This window comes from Furipterus horrens, unplaced genomic scaffold, assembly GCF_987537825.1.
Source record: "Furipterus horrens unplaced genomic scaffold, mFurHor1.1.pri manual_scaffold_5, whole genome shotgun sequence".
NCBI lineage: Eukaryota > Metazoa > Chordata > Mammalia > Chiroptera > Furipteridae > Furipterus > Furipterus horrens.
In genome coordinates this window covers 137,164,455-137,181,344 of record NW_028327175.1, presented here as the reverse complement: position 1 = coordinate 137,181,344, position 16,890 = coordinate 137,164,455, and the positions used below count along the sequence as shown (strand labels likewise).

Genomic DNA, 16,890 nt, shown 5'->3' with positions numbered 1-16,890 from the left:
AGTTAATTCCTGTCTGCAGATAAAACTATCATACCAAACCACAGTGATTCAAATACTGGATTCAATGCTTAACCTCTCCTACAAACATCTAATAAAATGTTTTATTTTTATACACTTAATCCCTCTGCCTGTAAATTCTTTTTGTGGTTATAATAATTAAGATTTAAAGTAACTGGAGTTTTAAAGTCAGTTTATAGTCATTTCCTGTGGCAAAAGAGCTCAATTCTCCCTTCTGTCTGATATTAAGAAAATCCTCCTTTAAGCGCCCAAAAGCAATTTGGACCAAAGCCAACTCATGCACACCACAGGGAAGCTGCAGAATATCAATCGGCTGAACACTACATTTGCTGGAATTCCTAACTCTCATTTGAAATTTTGGAAACTATTATCCTAACTCATAGCACTTACTCCCTAAAAGTCACCTGAGATGGGGCTGTATTCGTGGGTCCAATCCACATGGAGAGACCCTTTTTGGCTGGCCTTGGCACTTCTCTTGCACCTGTGCTTTTAAAAATTCTATTTAAACCATGGTGATGCTGGTGTTCTTAGTGTGCAATGCATTTTCCTACTTGTCTTCAGTATGCCATAAAGGCTTTTGTCAAAGAACTGAACCGATGGTCAAGATCATGCCATCCACAGGAAGGTGATATTTGTTGCTAGTGGTGGGAGATCCTAAGGCAAGCAAGGTTTTAGTTGTGTTTGTCTGGGATCTCTGGCAAGAAATATTCCCAGAGCTCACTGTCCTTTCTTGGTGAAGTAAAGCAATGGAAAACTTACAGATGTGGTAAGGCCAGACAATCCCACCACTGACCACCGACATGGTACTCTCCACTCCCTGGATTCCTTACAAATAGATCCGATTCTTTAGTAGCGACAATGCATCAACAGCATTATTCTTTAAAATGTCTATAACCACTGAAGCTAATAAACTTACCGGTTTCCCAAACTCCAATTCCGAAAAGAATTTATACCAAGGTTCATTCTTTAAATCTATCTCTTCTGGGCTTATATCCCGACTCTATAGGGGTTGGTGATAGGGGAATGGAAGAGAGAGAAGGATAACATTATGCAAAGATTACATAGGAACAGGCCAGTAGAGATGCAGTGGTTTCCAGCTACATACAGCAACTGCGTTCGATAGCGGCAATTATCCCTTTTTACTGACATTGGCAAAAATCACAGAACCAAAACAGGTGGGGAAGGATGCATTTATAGAAACAGGGACACTGAGCTAGTGAGCAGTGAGTGTATCCCTCTCAGTCTTAAGGTAGAACAGGTGGACTGCAGATGGAGAACTGCACTACACTGCTGCCCTCCACAACAAATACGGATATGGGTATAACAGTGTTCCCATATCGTGGGAGAAAAGAAAGCACTGATTTCCCCCTCATAAAGAACTATTAGTTATGAGCAAATAACCTGGTATGCACACCAAACATTTAGCCGTTTATGCCAGGTGAGTAGAGCAAACAATTTTTACAGCCTAGTACAGATTTAGTATTTATTTGCAAGGCCGCCTTAAGGTTTTCAAAATAAATGCAAATACCACTTTTATAAAAGCCAATTTGTTAATACTGCATCTTTAATGGCACACGAGTAGGTGAGAAACCATGTCCCATACACAGTAAAGTGAAAGATGATATAAGTAAAAACAGAGGACACAAGTGAAAAAACATTTTAAACAAGCACCCGTGGGGGATGAATACAGACAGAATATACTTAGTGTTCTAACAAATACAGGTTAAAGAACTGGGAAAAATTAGAACGAGGGAAAAGCTGAACAAGACAGATAACAGAACGGGGGTGGGGAACTTCTGGGTTATGTTACAAAAATAGGTTAGATTTCTCACTTTATACAACTCTGGTTCACACAGACTGATAATTGAGTCCATGGGAGTTCATATTTAATCAAATATTTATAAAGTTCTGGTACCTTTCTCTGTGGAATAACATGCACTTCTGGAAATAATTAGTTAAAAATGAATGCCTGGAAAGCAAATCGAGTTTCCCCTTAATACACTGGAGATAGGTTCACATCAGACAAAAGTGTTAGAGGCTCCTGGCTTAAATAAATTCATATATGTATATGTTTCAAAAAACCTTGATAGTCATGGATGGTGATTTTCTGTTAATAATATAAAATGTACCTTCTCCACTGAGATTAAAAGCAATGTACAAGAAACCTCACTCCCTCAGGGCTCCGAGGCAGCAGGGGAAGGAGGCCGCAAGGCCTGTGGACACCATCTTGACTGTGACGGCTTCCCAAGCAGCTCCTCCTGGTCACGTTTTTCTTACCATCCCATTAACAGACCTTTGGCAGCTTGTAGAAGTGGCTGTAAATGTTCTCAGTGCCCTTCGCCAACCCCTTCTTCTAAACCCTTAGAAGAATCTTCACCCTTATTTCTATTTTCGCTTTAAATTGAGGAACATATGGCAGAGAACTTTCTTTGAGTGAACTTCACTGAAGATAAGTTAGTTGAAATCAGAGGGAAGTGTCCAGATTAAAACCTCCCCCAATTGTCTTTAGGGATGTGGGGCTTAGGCCTTGAGGGAGAAGCTCTGTATTTAGTCAGTGAAACGAGGCCCTATACCTATAAGGACACAACTATTCAGGGAAAAACAGTTTAGACATTGGGACATCCTAGATCCTAATATGATGGGGTTTCATGAAACTGATTTCATGTTTATTATTTTTAGAGACTATTTATAAACTGCTCTCTGCGAATAGTTTAGGCTTTTTTAAAAAATAAAATAAAATGTACCGAACTCTTTCAGGAAACTGCCTGAATGCTTTGGTACTCAGTTCTGAAAGAATGAACTCCTTCTATCGCCAAAGGTTATTTGAGAGTGTTTCACTGCCGAAATTAATCCTGTGCCGAGAATTGAATCAGGAGATATGCTGACCAGCTCGGGACCAAGCAGCTGGTGTCAGGCCTTCGAGCTGCCCGGAGAGAAGGCTGAAGAGGTAACACCACATAGCGTAACACCCGTATTTGACTTTGCCATTTATAACTCAGCTGTCGCTACAATTGTGGGACGGACAGACAGCAAAGATCCTTCCAGATGCACATCAGGATCTGGGGACTGGCAGGCAGGGCAGGTTCCACAATACCAGGCTAAGTTCTCTGCTGCCCGGGGCTCTTCTTCTCCCAGCCTGGAAAAATCCTGAGAATGGGCAGATGCCTTGCTAGGAAAATGTCTGATGCTCCACAAGGCCAGTTTTGCTGCTTGAATAGGAGCCAGAGGGTAGCTTCAGATTTTAATTAAATAATCATCTGAATGCAAACCATTCACTGGCACAGCACTGTATAATGTTCGTGGTTCTTTTACCCACATTATTCACTTGATCCGCTCACTCACGACCTCAGGGAGGTTGGCAGGCCAGATAATAAGGTTTCTGGTTTATAGGTGAAAACACTGAGGATCAGAAAGGTTGGGGGACTTGCCCCAAGACAGAAGGCAGACTCAGAATTTGAACTCAGAACCCAGGTCCTCTGAGTCCTAGTCCCGTGCTCTTCACACCACATTCTACTTCTCATGCTCCCTTTAATAAGGGGGCAGAGCCACCGGCTAAAACAGGCCTAAGGGGCAGACTTGAAAAGCCAGGAAGGAACTCAGAGTGACCGTGAACTGGGAAGAAACCAAACTGCATAAATCCCCTTTTTTTACACTTCAAGCACAGGTTGTGTAACTACCACATTAGTGTCTGTCCTTCCCACTATTCCCCTAAGGGAGCAGAGACCCCACTGTCTAACCCAGGGTCTGGAGTATAAAAGTTATTCTATCTATGTTTGTTGAGTTGAGCTGAAGTTCTATAAGGGAACTTGGAGGAAAGTAAAAGGAAAAAAGCCTGAAAAGAACTATTTCTGACAAAGTGGGAACTGAGCAATTCCAAGGCCAGAGAGAAGAAAATGGATTCACGCTATGGGAAGACAGGCCACGTCGTTATGAAGAACTTCATATGGTTTTGCCAAGTGGCTGAATAGGTCATCTAGGCTCTGAGTCTCCTGTTGGGGTGTTTGAAGGGAGCGTAGTGTTTTATCTCTCTGCAGTGGTTTACATTCGCTCCAGATGAGCTCTCAGGCAACCTTCACAGCCTACCGTCCAACCCTTCCTGCAAACAGGTGTGCCAATGAGACTGCAGCTTAAACTGCCAGGCTGAAGCAGACAGGAGTACGTACCTCAGATTGGAAACAACAGCACTGTTCCCCTGACCCCAGATACTTGTGTATTTCTGAAAGCAAATTTAGATTCTATGTCTGTCTCTAGTTAGTATACTTATCCACAGTTAACACTGTGTGCGTCTGTGACCTCAAATTCTGGCAAACCAGATACTGGATGTCAAAAGGCAAGAAAACTCAGACCCTGAAACTCACGTTCCAACTTTTCTGTTCAAAGTTAACAGGAAAAAAACTCACAAAAAAACATAAAGGCCTAATTCAAATACTGTGAAGAGTAGACTGAAAAGATGAAGATTTAACTGAAATTTCTCTCTAAAATGAAAAACGTCTCTTTGGAAGAAGAGGGCTAAAGAGAGTGAAAGGCAATGGGCCCCTTCAGTGTATATGTCCCATGCCTGGTCACTGGATGGTGCTTTGCAATCTCTGTGCACGGTCACGACAGCTCTCCAACAAGAGCCCCTATCAGGCATTATATGTTACTTTTCTGAGTTTGTAACAACAATATAAATGATCCCAAGGAATGGTATGGAAGATACTTGGTACCAAGGAGAAAAATAAAAGTATGTTGTTTTTTTCCTAGTTCTGAATAGTGGTCAAATTATTAGGAACCAAGGAAAGGAGAGGAAACCAAAGAAGAACGTATGATGTCTGGAACATACCCAAAGCATGACTTTCTTTCTAGGAACATCTATGTGGAAGGTTCCCTTTTGTGGTTATTGTCTTCTAACAGGAACAGAACCTCCAATGAAGGGTGGGGCCAGAGGCAAAATTCTCTGCTCCTCTCTGAACTTTTTGTTTAAAATAAGTGCGCTGCACAGAAAATGCTGAAGAATGACAACTGGAAAGCATTTCTGCAAACTGTTTCATGTTAATTAAAATTACTTATCCCTTTGTGCTTTTAAAGATGTCACATTTTTATTTTAGTAAAAGTCCAATCAATTGTTCCTTAAAAACACGGAGAGCGGGAGAGGCAGAGGGAAAATAATTTGCGCCTGTATCTCATAGGCTTACTTAGTCTGTACTCAGTGTGGTAACAGCATTTTAATGAAATCTAGTTCCTAGTCTGATAGCTCTATCCTGCTGGCACGGCTGGAGGGCTGCGATGTGACAGAGCTTTGGAGAATCCCTTTAACTGTGATCAGAATTCTAAACCAGCTTTCTCAAATGAAGGGTGAATAAAAGGAAGTGTGATTGGCAGACAGGAAACTAATGGGTTTGTAAGAATTCTTCCCTGTTCCACAGAAGAGGCCGCTTTGTCCAGGGTGGTCTGCTCTGCCCTGCAGGCCATTCCCCGCCACTGCAGGGAGACGTGAGCTTGTGTAGGGAACCATAGACCAGACTGAATATGAAATTTGTCCTCAATATTGCACTTGTCAGGATAGGAAGACCTAAAACACATATTTTAACAGCCAGGGGCTCACCCCCCAAATCACAACATATTAATTGTTCAGCTTTTAATGATGTAGTAATGTCTACGAAATGTATGCATGTTCAAAAAAGAGTCACTTTAAAAAACCCTGGATTTAATTCAGTTAGTAGTAAGCCTGATAAATCAATGGTTAGATGTTTTAAAAAAGACAGCAGCAAAATCAATCTTTGCATTAGTAGAAAATCTGAAATTATTAAAGCCATGCACATAGAGCGCCAGAAGCCCCAGGAAGACACTTCTTTCACAGAGGACTCTCGGGACTGATTTTACAAGCACCTGCAAAAGTGAAAAGGGTAAAAATACTTCACTTTTTTCATTGTCTTCTAAACAAAGCAAGTCTATCTCAAGGGAGGAAGAATGTAATCCAAGTGCACAATGCATCCGGATTCAAGAACATGGGCAGTGTGAGACAAAAGAACTTTAATATGCACGTTACCATCTTTTCGTTGGTCAGAACGGAGGACTTGCCCGGCTGATACTCGTAAATGCTTCTGGGCTCTGCACGGTATTTTCTTGTATCCACTTTCTTATCTGGGGGCTCCCAGTCGTTTCTGTAGAAAGAGAATCCTATTAGAGCTATTTTCACGAAAATTGGCATTCAACACATTCTGACTTTGGCTGACTGTTGCCTAATCAAGGAATTTTTATATTCAAAGCATAAAACCGGACCCAGTGCAAAGCATCTAGCTGTGCTGGTTAGTTGTCCTTCTCAGTACAACCAGTTAAACCTCGGTGCTTGCTTCACAAAAGGTTTGGGGCATCCTGAGCTCAAAACCAGGTCCTAGAGGCAGAGAGAAGAGCATGGAGGGAAGCAGCAACAGCAAAGCCTTCTCTGGAAAAATCCTTCACCTTGCTCTGCTCTCCTGAGCCTGTCATTCCCCAAACTGGCCTGCACCTCCCACTCCTGCCGGTGTGGGGAGAGAATGCATGTCCCGGAGCCACTGGGCTGTGGTTCCAGCCCCTGCGACAGTACTCGCTACCTGGTGATCCAGGCTGAGCAGTTTACTTCTTGTTACCTTAGCTTCCTCATCTGAAAAAATGACCCCATTTGCAAGGATTAAATGAGACAGTGCATGTAAATTACCAGGTTCACAGTAACCACTCAATAAATGTTATTTGCTGTTATAATCGTGTTCTTCCTGTTCCACACTCCACCCCCTGTAAATCACCAACACTGCGGCCTTTGACCTGATCCAGTGGTGGGTTTCAAAGGATACATGAATCCTTGGAAACTGCAAAGTTTTCATGCAAGTACATTATTGCATTTGCACTGTGATTATATTTAGTTTTCCCTGCAAGGCTATAAACCTCTTGAAGGCAGAGACAATGATTTATATGCGCTTTTATTCCCACCCAGCATCTGGTTCCATCTGCACACAGAATGCACCCAGTTTGATGGATGCATTTGAAAAGGATCTATAGGTATACCCAGCCTTCCTTTCAAATCAATTATCAAACTCCTCAGGCAGATGCTATTCACGCATGTGTGAGGCTTTCAAAACAGCCATTCACTTGTCTGTGAAGATGGAAAAGGTATGAAGGTGTGAAACTGAGTATGTCTTTCAGGGAAAAACAATTCAGTTTGGCTAGAGCCCTTTTTTGTGTTGAGAGGTGGTGGAAGGTGCACAGGACACCAGTCCAGATGGCATGAGAAGGTTGCTCAATCGAGCGCAAGAACCCAATGGAAGAATACGGGGTCGTTCCATGCAGGTGTTAAGAGATGACAATCGCCACCATTACAACCCATCCAAGCCTTAAGTCTCAATAATGTGAGTTACATAAACAAATTGATATTAAAGAGTGTGGCTTCATTATAAAACCATAGTCTCTGCTGTGGGCTCCATTAGTATACGCAAAGAGTATAAAACACGCGACACATCTCACAGCTAAGACTTCTCTTGTGAAAAGGTAAGAAGTGATGATCATTACAGTCAACATTAATGAAGCCCATACTATGAGCCAGGCACTACTAGAAATGTTATATGCATTATCTTGTTCTGTCCTTGCAACATCCCTAACAAATGGAAACTATTCCCACTTTACAGGTAAGAACACTGAAACTCAGAAAGAATAAGTCACTGCTAATACGCAACAGAGCAGGGATTCACAATCAGGTCTGCTTGACTCCCGGCTGCCATGCCGCCCGCCCAGCAGAGGATGCGGCTGGGAGACTGTGTGAGCACCTGAAGTCACAGAGCTGACTGTGGAGGAGGGAGCACTCACCTTTCTGGGCTCGATCTGAGCGAGGAAGAGCGGGCCGGGAGGGGAAGCGTGGCCGACCTCTTAACTACCTTCTCACCGTCAATGTAGTTGGTCTCACTTTTTGAGCGCGGCACCGAGAGGGGAGATTTGGCTGGAGTAGGAAAGTGGGTACAGAAGACTTAAAACGGATGAAAACGGAAAACAGGAAGATGTCTTCCCTTATCCAACACCCCCCCTTCCTCCCCCACAACCAGGATATTCTAAGTCACTTACTGTCTTCAGAAAAGGAGTATCGAGGAGAGTACAGGTCTGAATCATCATCTATTGAACAAAACAAAACGTAATCAGGAGAAACCTGGCTGAGGTGGGGGAACAAGCGGCGGGGCCCCCACTCCCACCGTCGTGCCCGGCACCCAGTGGCGCCAGGGGCCCTGCCGAGAGGGAAGGCGCGCAGCCGGAAGGTGTGCACAGTAAGCCACACTCGGGAGGAGGCAGGTTGCAGAGCCCACCCGTCCAAACAGAACCTGCAGTCTGGAAGGTGCGTTCATGTCGCCTGGGAGACGACCACTGCCGGGCACTAAGGGAAGCGTGAGGACAAGTAGTCAAAGGTCCTCCTCCATAGAGAATTTCCACAAGCACGGCTGGAGTATGGGGGCCCCAGTCCGGCTAAACTGGAAACAGAGGCTGAGACAGGTCCCTGCTGCTCGCCCCAAGCCTCTGGTCTAGGCTGCTGAGTTCCACAGAGTCCCCAAGGCCTGCTACTGGGTAGGATGCGGGGGCGCGGTGTGCATCTTAGCTGCCCACCTCGGCTGTGGCTAAGGTTCCCTATACAATGTCATTTAACAAGCAGGTTCTGCAGCTAAGAATACAGTTTGAGGAAACCTTCAATCATATTTTGATTCCACCTCAACCTGGTTCCTCGAGGGGCGCTCTCTCCTTAGGGCCCGCACAGCCATGGTAGAGGCGGCTACGTGGTTTGCTCAGCAGTTGCCCTGCTTGGGGTAAGTGTTCACGCTGTGACTCCGGAACCCCTAAGGGAGCTGAGCACTGGGCTCCAAGACTTAAGAACAGAGATAAGATCTAAACCCCTCAGAGAAGCAGCTGCCCTGCACCAAAACGGAGACCGAGGTACGTATGTGTACAGGAACGCACTTCAAAACTGGACGTGCCCTGAAAATGGGGGATATCTAATCACCGTACCCAGGATGATCCCTTCAAAGTGTTAGAGTGAAACCTTCGGACTTCCCCATTTTCTAATATCTTGCTAACTCAGAATAAGAATTCATGCGTGTGGAATGGAGACCCAAGATCTTCCCTTAAAATCTATAGCAACTTTAACAAAACGCATGAACTAACCTGAAAAGACAAGTCAAAGGATCCAATATATGTTAATGACTAAGTGTTAAACAAGTCCTTGTGTCTACAGAAATCATTTTTCGTTTCAGAACGGTAAAGGTCAGAATGTTTTGTGAGATGTAAATAGAGCTAACACTGCTATTATTTTGAGCAAAGTATTAATCAAAGACAGCCTCTTTCTCACGCCTTCTTACTCCCTTCTCTTCTCCACATTTTTATATGTCCCAGGTCTCCCCCCGCCTGAATAAAGAAGAGTCTTCAGGCACCAGGTTATTTCTCCTTCCCTCCTCCCACTCCCTTTTTGCTTTAAGGATATCAGAGCTGAACAGGGCTTCATGTTTTTCTAACCAACACAGCCAAGCCTTTCTCTGCTATAAAGTGAGTATGTAAGCTTATTTAACTTCTGAAAATAGGGCAGGAGAGATAAAATGGGGTCCAGAAGTATATTTTTCAGTACTGTCTGAAGAATTTTGTATTGTCTGTTTTGTTTTAAACAGAAGTTCTGATTATTGTGCTGATAAAATGCTACAATGTTAAAGAAAATTAAAAATCAACTTTGATCCCAGGAATTTGATTGGAAAAATATTGCCCATCAAATGAAAAACTAGCTGAGCTGGGAACCAATGTATGTAGCACTTAAAATCCAGCCTAGCATTTTAGCTCAAAATCCTGTATCTCTCTGAACCATGGGGGAATACAGTTAATCTACAGAGGGTAAGGTGAGGGTTAATTTCTAACTGTTACCTGTTTTTGAGGCAAGAAGTAAACAAGGAAGGGAAAGGCATTTAAGTAGTCAAAGAATTCTTTTAAAAAGTCTGAGGTCTTTAAAATAAATTTCTCCCTAGAGTATTCTAATGTGGATTTCCAGAAAATTTGTTAAAAGAAAATGAGGAATATATCTTATAAGATGAAAAATAGCTTAGAGAGTTAAACAACTTATGTATTTTGAAAAGCAGAAGAAGGGCCCTGGCTGGTGTAGCTCAGTGGCTTGAGTGCCAGCCTGTGAATCGAGAGGTCACAGGTTTGATTCCCTGTCAGGACACATGCCTGGGTTGTTGGCCAGGTCCCCAGTTGGGGGCATGCAAGAGCAACCAATCAATGTATATCCCATATTGATGTTTCTCTCTCTCTCTCTCTTTCTCCCTTTCACACTCTGTAAAAATAAATACAATCTTATAAAAAAGAAGGAAGTAGGAAGGATGCGGGGAGGGTAAGACAACAGAGAAAATGACTAAATGCCCTTTTAAAAAAAATTCCCATCCGAGGATATGTTTTTATTGATTTCAGAGAGAAAGAGAGGGAGGGAGAGAGAAACATTGATAGGTTGCCTCCCATACATACCCCAACTGGGAATCGAACCTGCAACCTTTGGTGCACAGGACAATGCTCCAAACAACTGAGCCACCTGGCCAGGGCTGAGTGAATGTTCTTGAAGTTCTTTCTTATTTGGTGTAGGTAGAAGGGGAAACCTCACCGATCCAAGACCAACACAGGGCAGCGGCGTCTCAGAGGGAACAAGCTTTCATTTCTCACAGTGTCCATGGCATCTGAGTCTGACTGACATGTAGATTTCAGGTCGTCAAACTTTGAAGACAACAAACTGAACCTGTATGGATTCATCTGAACATCCAGGGAATATATAATTTATTCTTTTAATTTTTTTATGCCTGCCTTACAAACCTAATGGAAGAAAATTTTACCTGTACTTTTGAATAAAAAATAATAGCAACTCCCATTATTAAGTGTCTAATAGTAGCTTATAATTTACTAATATCTTACTTCATTCTTGAAAAAAACTGTAGGAATAAATATCTCATTTTACAGATAAGAAAATGAAGGCCCAGGGAAGTTAAGAAAACTTGCCCTTAGCTCACAGCAAGAAACAAAATGGGAATGGAATCAAGGTCCTTCTGACTCCACTCCCCTATGCCACCTCTAAGCCCTGTAACAGGGATGGGCTTTGTTCTATGGTTCACTCCACCCTAGCTGCCCAATTCTGGGGAGAAAATGTGGCTATTCCATTATAATTTATATTATGCAAGAGACAAGGGTGGGGAGCATTGTTCTGAAACTCAAGTCACGCACTGCAGTGTCAGCCCGGCTGCCTGTCGGCCCTTGAGGCCTTTGCTCTGTTTCTCTGCATCATCTCCTCCCTGGTGATGCTTAAGCAAGTTTTCTGTTGCTCCATCACACTTACAGTTTTCCTCCTGCTGAGCCCCAGGGACAACGGGTAAAATTGAGTCACTCTTGCTACATCTTCCATTTGCTGCTCCTTGCTACCACTCCCGGCAGGCTACGTCCACACTGGGGCAGATGGGTATGAAGTTTGAAATACCAGTGAGTGGGAAACTGGGTGTAAGGACACCCGCCTGTATTTCTATACATTAGAGTTAGCCAAACGGAGTGCATGTGTGTGCGTGTGCATGTGTATGAGAGAGAGAGAGAGAGAGATTAACCATATAGTCAAGACACATCTAATAAAACAGTTCTCAAGTTGTCCATGAACATAGATATGGTCAGTGTTTGAAATCCTGCCTTAACTCTTTTTTTCCAGGGTTTTTAAAAATACAGTGCCATAGTGGGCTCAGCTGAGTCAGAATCTTGTGATTCTCGCCTATGGTGGAGCCACATGCTGATTGTGCCCCTCAAAGCAGCAAACGTCAAGCCTTGGCAGCAACACTGAGAACTTCCTGTGCCAGTGACTTCCAGGAAGCTCTAACACCAAGCAGGATTTACTCAGGGCGAACAGCTCACTTCGGGGCCTGAAGGAGCCTGCTGGGCTCTGATGTTCACACGCCAACGATTATGCTCTAGGCTCTGGCAAGGTGTCCTAGGAGGCGCATTTGTGAACAGCTACTCTCTCAAAACTGCCAGGAGGCACATAATTGTCTTTTCAACCACAGTGACTTTAAAAATGAAGTTCTAATAAAAGACTTCTTCTTCTCTGTCTCTTTTTTTTAAGAATTAATGACAATCTTAAAGACACTGGAAAAGGTGCTGGTTGAGAATGACGGTTCTATAAAAAGTGTGCAATTGTATTGTTCTATTAAAATTATGGCATGACAGGCAAGAAGCAGTATTTGCATAATAACTCGCCTGTTATCAATTGTTTCAATTTTATGCATTTCTTGGGACTTGAAAGTTCAAATTATTTTTCAATATCAATGGCTTGTTTTTAACACAATCTTTTTCCACTGCTTAAATTAATTCCTTCTTCTACTTTACCCCACACACTTAAGAAGAGAAAGGATAAATGGGTCAAGAAAAGCATACACACCACAAACAATAATATTCAAAGAAAAAGAGAGACATATGCAGATGTGGGTGACAAAGTCTGGGCACGACAGAGAAGGAAGAATTCACAAAAGAGGAAAAGGCGCAAGGTGGTCAGGAATAGTCCAGGGAAGATTCCTAAGGCTGTCTATGTTCTGGTTAAAGGCAATCAAATTTTAAGTGATGAAAAAGAGTTCCATACAGGGTGTAGAGTAGCTATGGAAGACAAATTAAAAAAAAAAAAAAAGAATTTGTAGAAGGAGAGAATGAGGTGGATCAGGGAAGGAGTGCAAGAAGAGCTGGAAAAACTTACCGACCTCATCTCTGGTGTCATTCCTGGCCTTTGAAGGTGGGAAGCGGGTGACTGCTAAGGCCTCAGCTAGCTTGCAGGCCCAGCAAAGACTTTTGCGCTTGCTAGGCAGAGACCTTCTGGGCAGCTCCAGTTAGGAGAGCAAAGGTGACCGCAGTGCGCAGCTCAGCCCCTCCTCTGGGCAGTGCTGGCTGGCGTTTAGGGCAAGAGGCACAGATCCTGGCCAAGCATCTTCACAATAGAATGATTTGCTTGGACTCAGGCAAAATAAGGCTATTCTTAGAGATCCTGTAAGGCCAGTACAGGATTATTTTAACTCAAATATAGATGTGCCTGGGAAAATCAGCCTCCTAAATCCTTGCCTTACTGCATTCTTATCAAGAAATAATGAAAAGGTGCAATGAGACCAACCAATGAGCATAATGCATTCCAATGTCTTGGGGACGGTGTCTTAAGTTACTTCACCAGGAGGTGGCCACCATCAGCCTGACAGTGGCGGCAGAGGCATCCAAAAGCAAGGGAAAAAGCTGGTTTCTGGGACTTCACCCCTGGCTGTCATGACAGTTCTTCATCCTGACATGGCCAAAAAGGGGTCCTCACAGGCCTTGGACCACAAGGTTTTATTGCTGATTTGGAGGGATCATTTGAAAATATCTCCCATTTTCATGAATGGAACTTTTGAATCTGTATTCCTCACTCTAATTCTATATCCAAGTTCCCCGGATTGCACTAGTGAGTATCTTCTTTTGGAGGTTGACAAGGGTGGTATTCCTCCATCCCGGTGGTCCTCCATCCTGGGTGAGAGTAAGGGGCGCTTTCCTAGCTTCATATTTCCAGACACCATCCCAGAAGACACTGGCTCAGGCCAGGGGCACGGGACAACTCAGAAGCAGGGCAAGCTGGAGCTAGGCATCAGAGCCCTTGGCAAGGGGCCACGCAGGAATACAGAGTTCAGCAGGAGAGGAACAGGGGTCAGCAGAGCAGTGGGACCGAGTAGGTAAAAGCCCATGTTTGGGGAGCCTCAGAGACCTGGGTTTGGATTCTGGCTCTGCCACTTACTGTGTGATCTTGTGCAACTTACTTAACCTTTCTGAGCCTTACACCTTTATTGACAAAATGAGGATGTACCTCCTGAGGGTGCTGGGAAAATGAAATGACATTACAATCATGACGCACTCAGCATGGGGCCTGGTGTTAAGGGCGCCACAGAAGGCAGTGAGGCACAATCACTCTGCTGTTATTAATAAGATTGCAATTGTGAGATGCTGGGGTGCGGGCCATCACACTGTTATTTCCTAACACAGAAGTTGGGGGGAGGCAGCACTGGCGTTTCTGAAGCTGCTTCTCACTCCTGCCTCATGAGGAAACCACAGGCAGGATGTCTGAAGACTCCTCCTGGCAGTCCCTCCAGGTCTGGGTGCTGTGGAGGGTGGGGCTGGTGCTGGTCTCCATCAGCATCCCTGCTCCCCACCCCCACAATCCTTTTGACTTAGTGGCATCTCAGGTGCAAGGAAAGGACATTTGCTTTTGAGAGAGAGAATGGAGAGTAATTCCCAGATAAGTTAGGTAGGGTCAGAGAGGAAGAAGACATGATGGGGAAGAAGAGGACCAAGAGAAGGTTTCAAAGAAAGAAAGAAAGTAAAACTCATTTGCTTAGTCTTACTTGAAAGTTAGTCTGGTAAATTATTTTTATTTTTGATAAGCTCCCTAGTGACCAAGGTATACAGTAAAGAATTCATTCTACTCTCCCCAAATTTCCCAGCCCCAGTTCCTCCCAATCGCCTCACGAAACGAAGAGCAATTAAACACAACATCGCTCCTGCCCCACAGAGCACTCTCAAAGGTTCTCAAGTGATGGGAAAGGGCAGCACCCTGTTGGAATATACATGTTTCTTTAAAAGTCCGTTTTAAACCTCATTGATTTAGACATGCTAATTCTATTTATCTTCTGTAGGTCTGGCCAGAAGTTTACTTTTTCACTGTAGCTGGGGCAAAAAAGGAGGCTGCTAAGCCAGCATAAACGATCTTTCATGTGGCCCTTTACCACATAGGAGAATCAGCTTTGAGAAATTTAGAAATGTCTTTTCCATGCTGTATAAACAACTAGAATTTAGACAGAGGCAGCAGCTTTAAGCTAGGTGTTGATAGGTTTATTGCAAGTAATTCTAGTTTCAAATTCTGAATTTGAACAAAACAGAAAAACTAGCAGCAACAACAGTCTCCTCCACCTCAGGGGAGAAACTCTGGAATAATGGTTCACATTTCTCAAAAAAGCTGTCTATTTTTTATTATTCATCAAAAACTATGGGTAAAGCCTCAACTAGGTGTTAATCTGTCTTTAACACCTTTCTTTGAGAGGCATAAATCTTTCCCATGTTTAGAAGGGTGTGTAGCCCTGACCAGTGTGGCTCTGTTGGTTAGAGTGTCGTCCCATACACAAAGGTTGCAGGTTCGATTCCCAGTCAGGGCACATACTTAGGTTGCAGATTCAATCCTTGGTTGGGGCACTATGGGCGGCAATGAACTGATGTTTCTCTCTCTCTCTCAAATCAATGACTATAGTCTCGAGTGAGGACTGAAAAAAAAAAAAGAAAAGAGAAGGGCCTGCAGAGCCCAGGGTCACCTATCAGGAGCATAGGGCTGGTGTTGTACCGAGGATAGAGCTGAGGAAGACCAGCAGAAGCTCACAGACATCAAAAGCCACAAGCCTGAGAATTTCTGATTAGTTAAAAACAATTAAAATCAAAACTACAATTCCTTAAAGGTATGTAACTCAAATGTTTCACTCACCTGTAAAAAGCTCTCATCTAACTGAATGCATCTGTGATCTGTGTCTGGATCTGTCATCTAGGCAGAAGTGTGGGCAAGAGATAAAATCTACTCCATTTTTAAAAGATCTTCTGAGAAGAAAACTTCTTAGAAACTTGTGTTAAATTTTAATTATATTGGGTATTATGAATACTTCATGTGCAATCTTTTTTTTCTTTTTCTTTTTATCCTTTAAAACTATTGCTTCTTTGGTCTTTGGGGGGGTTGGGGGGGAAAAAAAGAGGTCTACTCCTCTCTAAATTACAGGCGGAAAGTTACCACATCACCCCTTTTTGTTTATGCTTTAGGCAGAATAACCCCAGTGGCAGCTTGTGCCTAAGCTGATGTACACCAGAAGGCAGGTATCACCATCAGCCAGGGTTGCTAGGTGTGGCAGCAGATGACGTGGCAGCTCTGGGTGTGAAGTATGAGACCCTGTCTTCAGATCAACAGCCAGGCTGATGGTGACATCTTCTGGCACTGCCTGTGACAGGTCTACGGCATTTTTCCAGTCCAATGGGAGTCATTGTTCTTCTCCACAGGACTTCCCCAGGTGCCCTTCTGCCTGCGTTCATGGGATAGCACACCTTCAGGCATGGTGTGCGCCTGTCATAGCAATAGACCTTATCTTATGGGGTGGGTAGGGTCCCCAGGTCCCAATAAAGCAAAAATAAAAAACTTCATTTAGTCAAAATTACCCTGGAAAAACTCCCTTGTCCTCAGCCAATTGTTTCTAAAGCAATGCTTTTGGCTAGAATCAGCACCCCAAGATAAAAAGACCAGGAAGACTCCTGTTGGCAGTGAGGGAGTCACCGATTAAAATTAAATCCTCAGCGTTTAATTTTTAAGTCTGCTTTCTTACGGTAAACTTTTCTTTTCATTCAAAATAGGCCCCAGGCAAGAAATGGCTGGAAAGCAAAGACTAACGCGGAACAACAGGGAGACCAAAAAGGGAATAAGGTATTTTAACTAAAACTATTTAACACATCCCAGTATGTCATCTCATATACATTAAGTGATCAATAAAAGTTTGGTGAATGATTGAATGGATGACTCTATCATTGATGAGAAGGGCTGTGCAGGATAGTTTGCTGACCTAATTGGAGCGGAGAAGACCTGAGGTGGTAGCGTTGTGCTCATCCTAGAAAACAACTCTGATTCCGTTGTCCAAAGCCTTCACTCATCAACATTCTCCAGGTATGTACTAAGGACCTGCTGTGTGTCAGCAAGGTTGTCTTTGGCCTTCTGGGCACATGCTCTTGCAACTGCCACCACACTGGACAGAGTACGATGAAGTGGCCTTGTCTGATTTCCTGCCAGGTACGGACTTT

The 16,890-nt window shown here is 43.6% G+C and overlaps 1 protein-coding gene across 2 annotated transcripts in view; it reads right to left on the bottom strand.

Moving 5' to 3' along the window:
• SORBS1 (sorbin and SH3 domain containing 1) overlaps positions 1–16,890 on the bottom strand; it is a 221,595-nt gene that overhangs the window by 51,861 nt on the left and 152,844 nt on the right. For both annotated transcript variants that reach the window (XM_090277930.1, XM_090277932.1), the window contains 4 exons: positions 8,086–8,133; positions 7,834–7,963; positions 6,047–6,161; positions 935–1,018 (listed from right to left, as the gene is read on the bottom strand). In XM_090277930.1, coding sequence (XP_090134056.1) covers positions 935–1,018; positions 6,047–6,161; positions 7,834–7,963; positions 8,086–8,133 — 377 coding nt within the window. The remainder of the gene's footprint in view (positions 1–934; positions 1,019–6,046; positions 6,162–7,833; positions 7,964–8,085; positions 8,134–16,890) is intronic.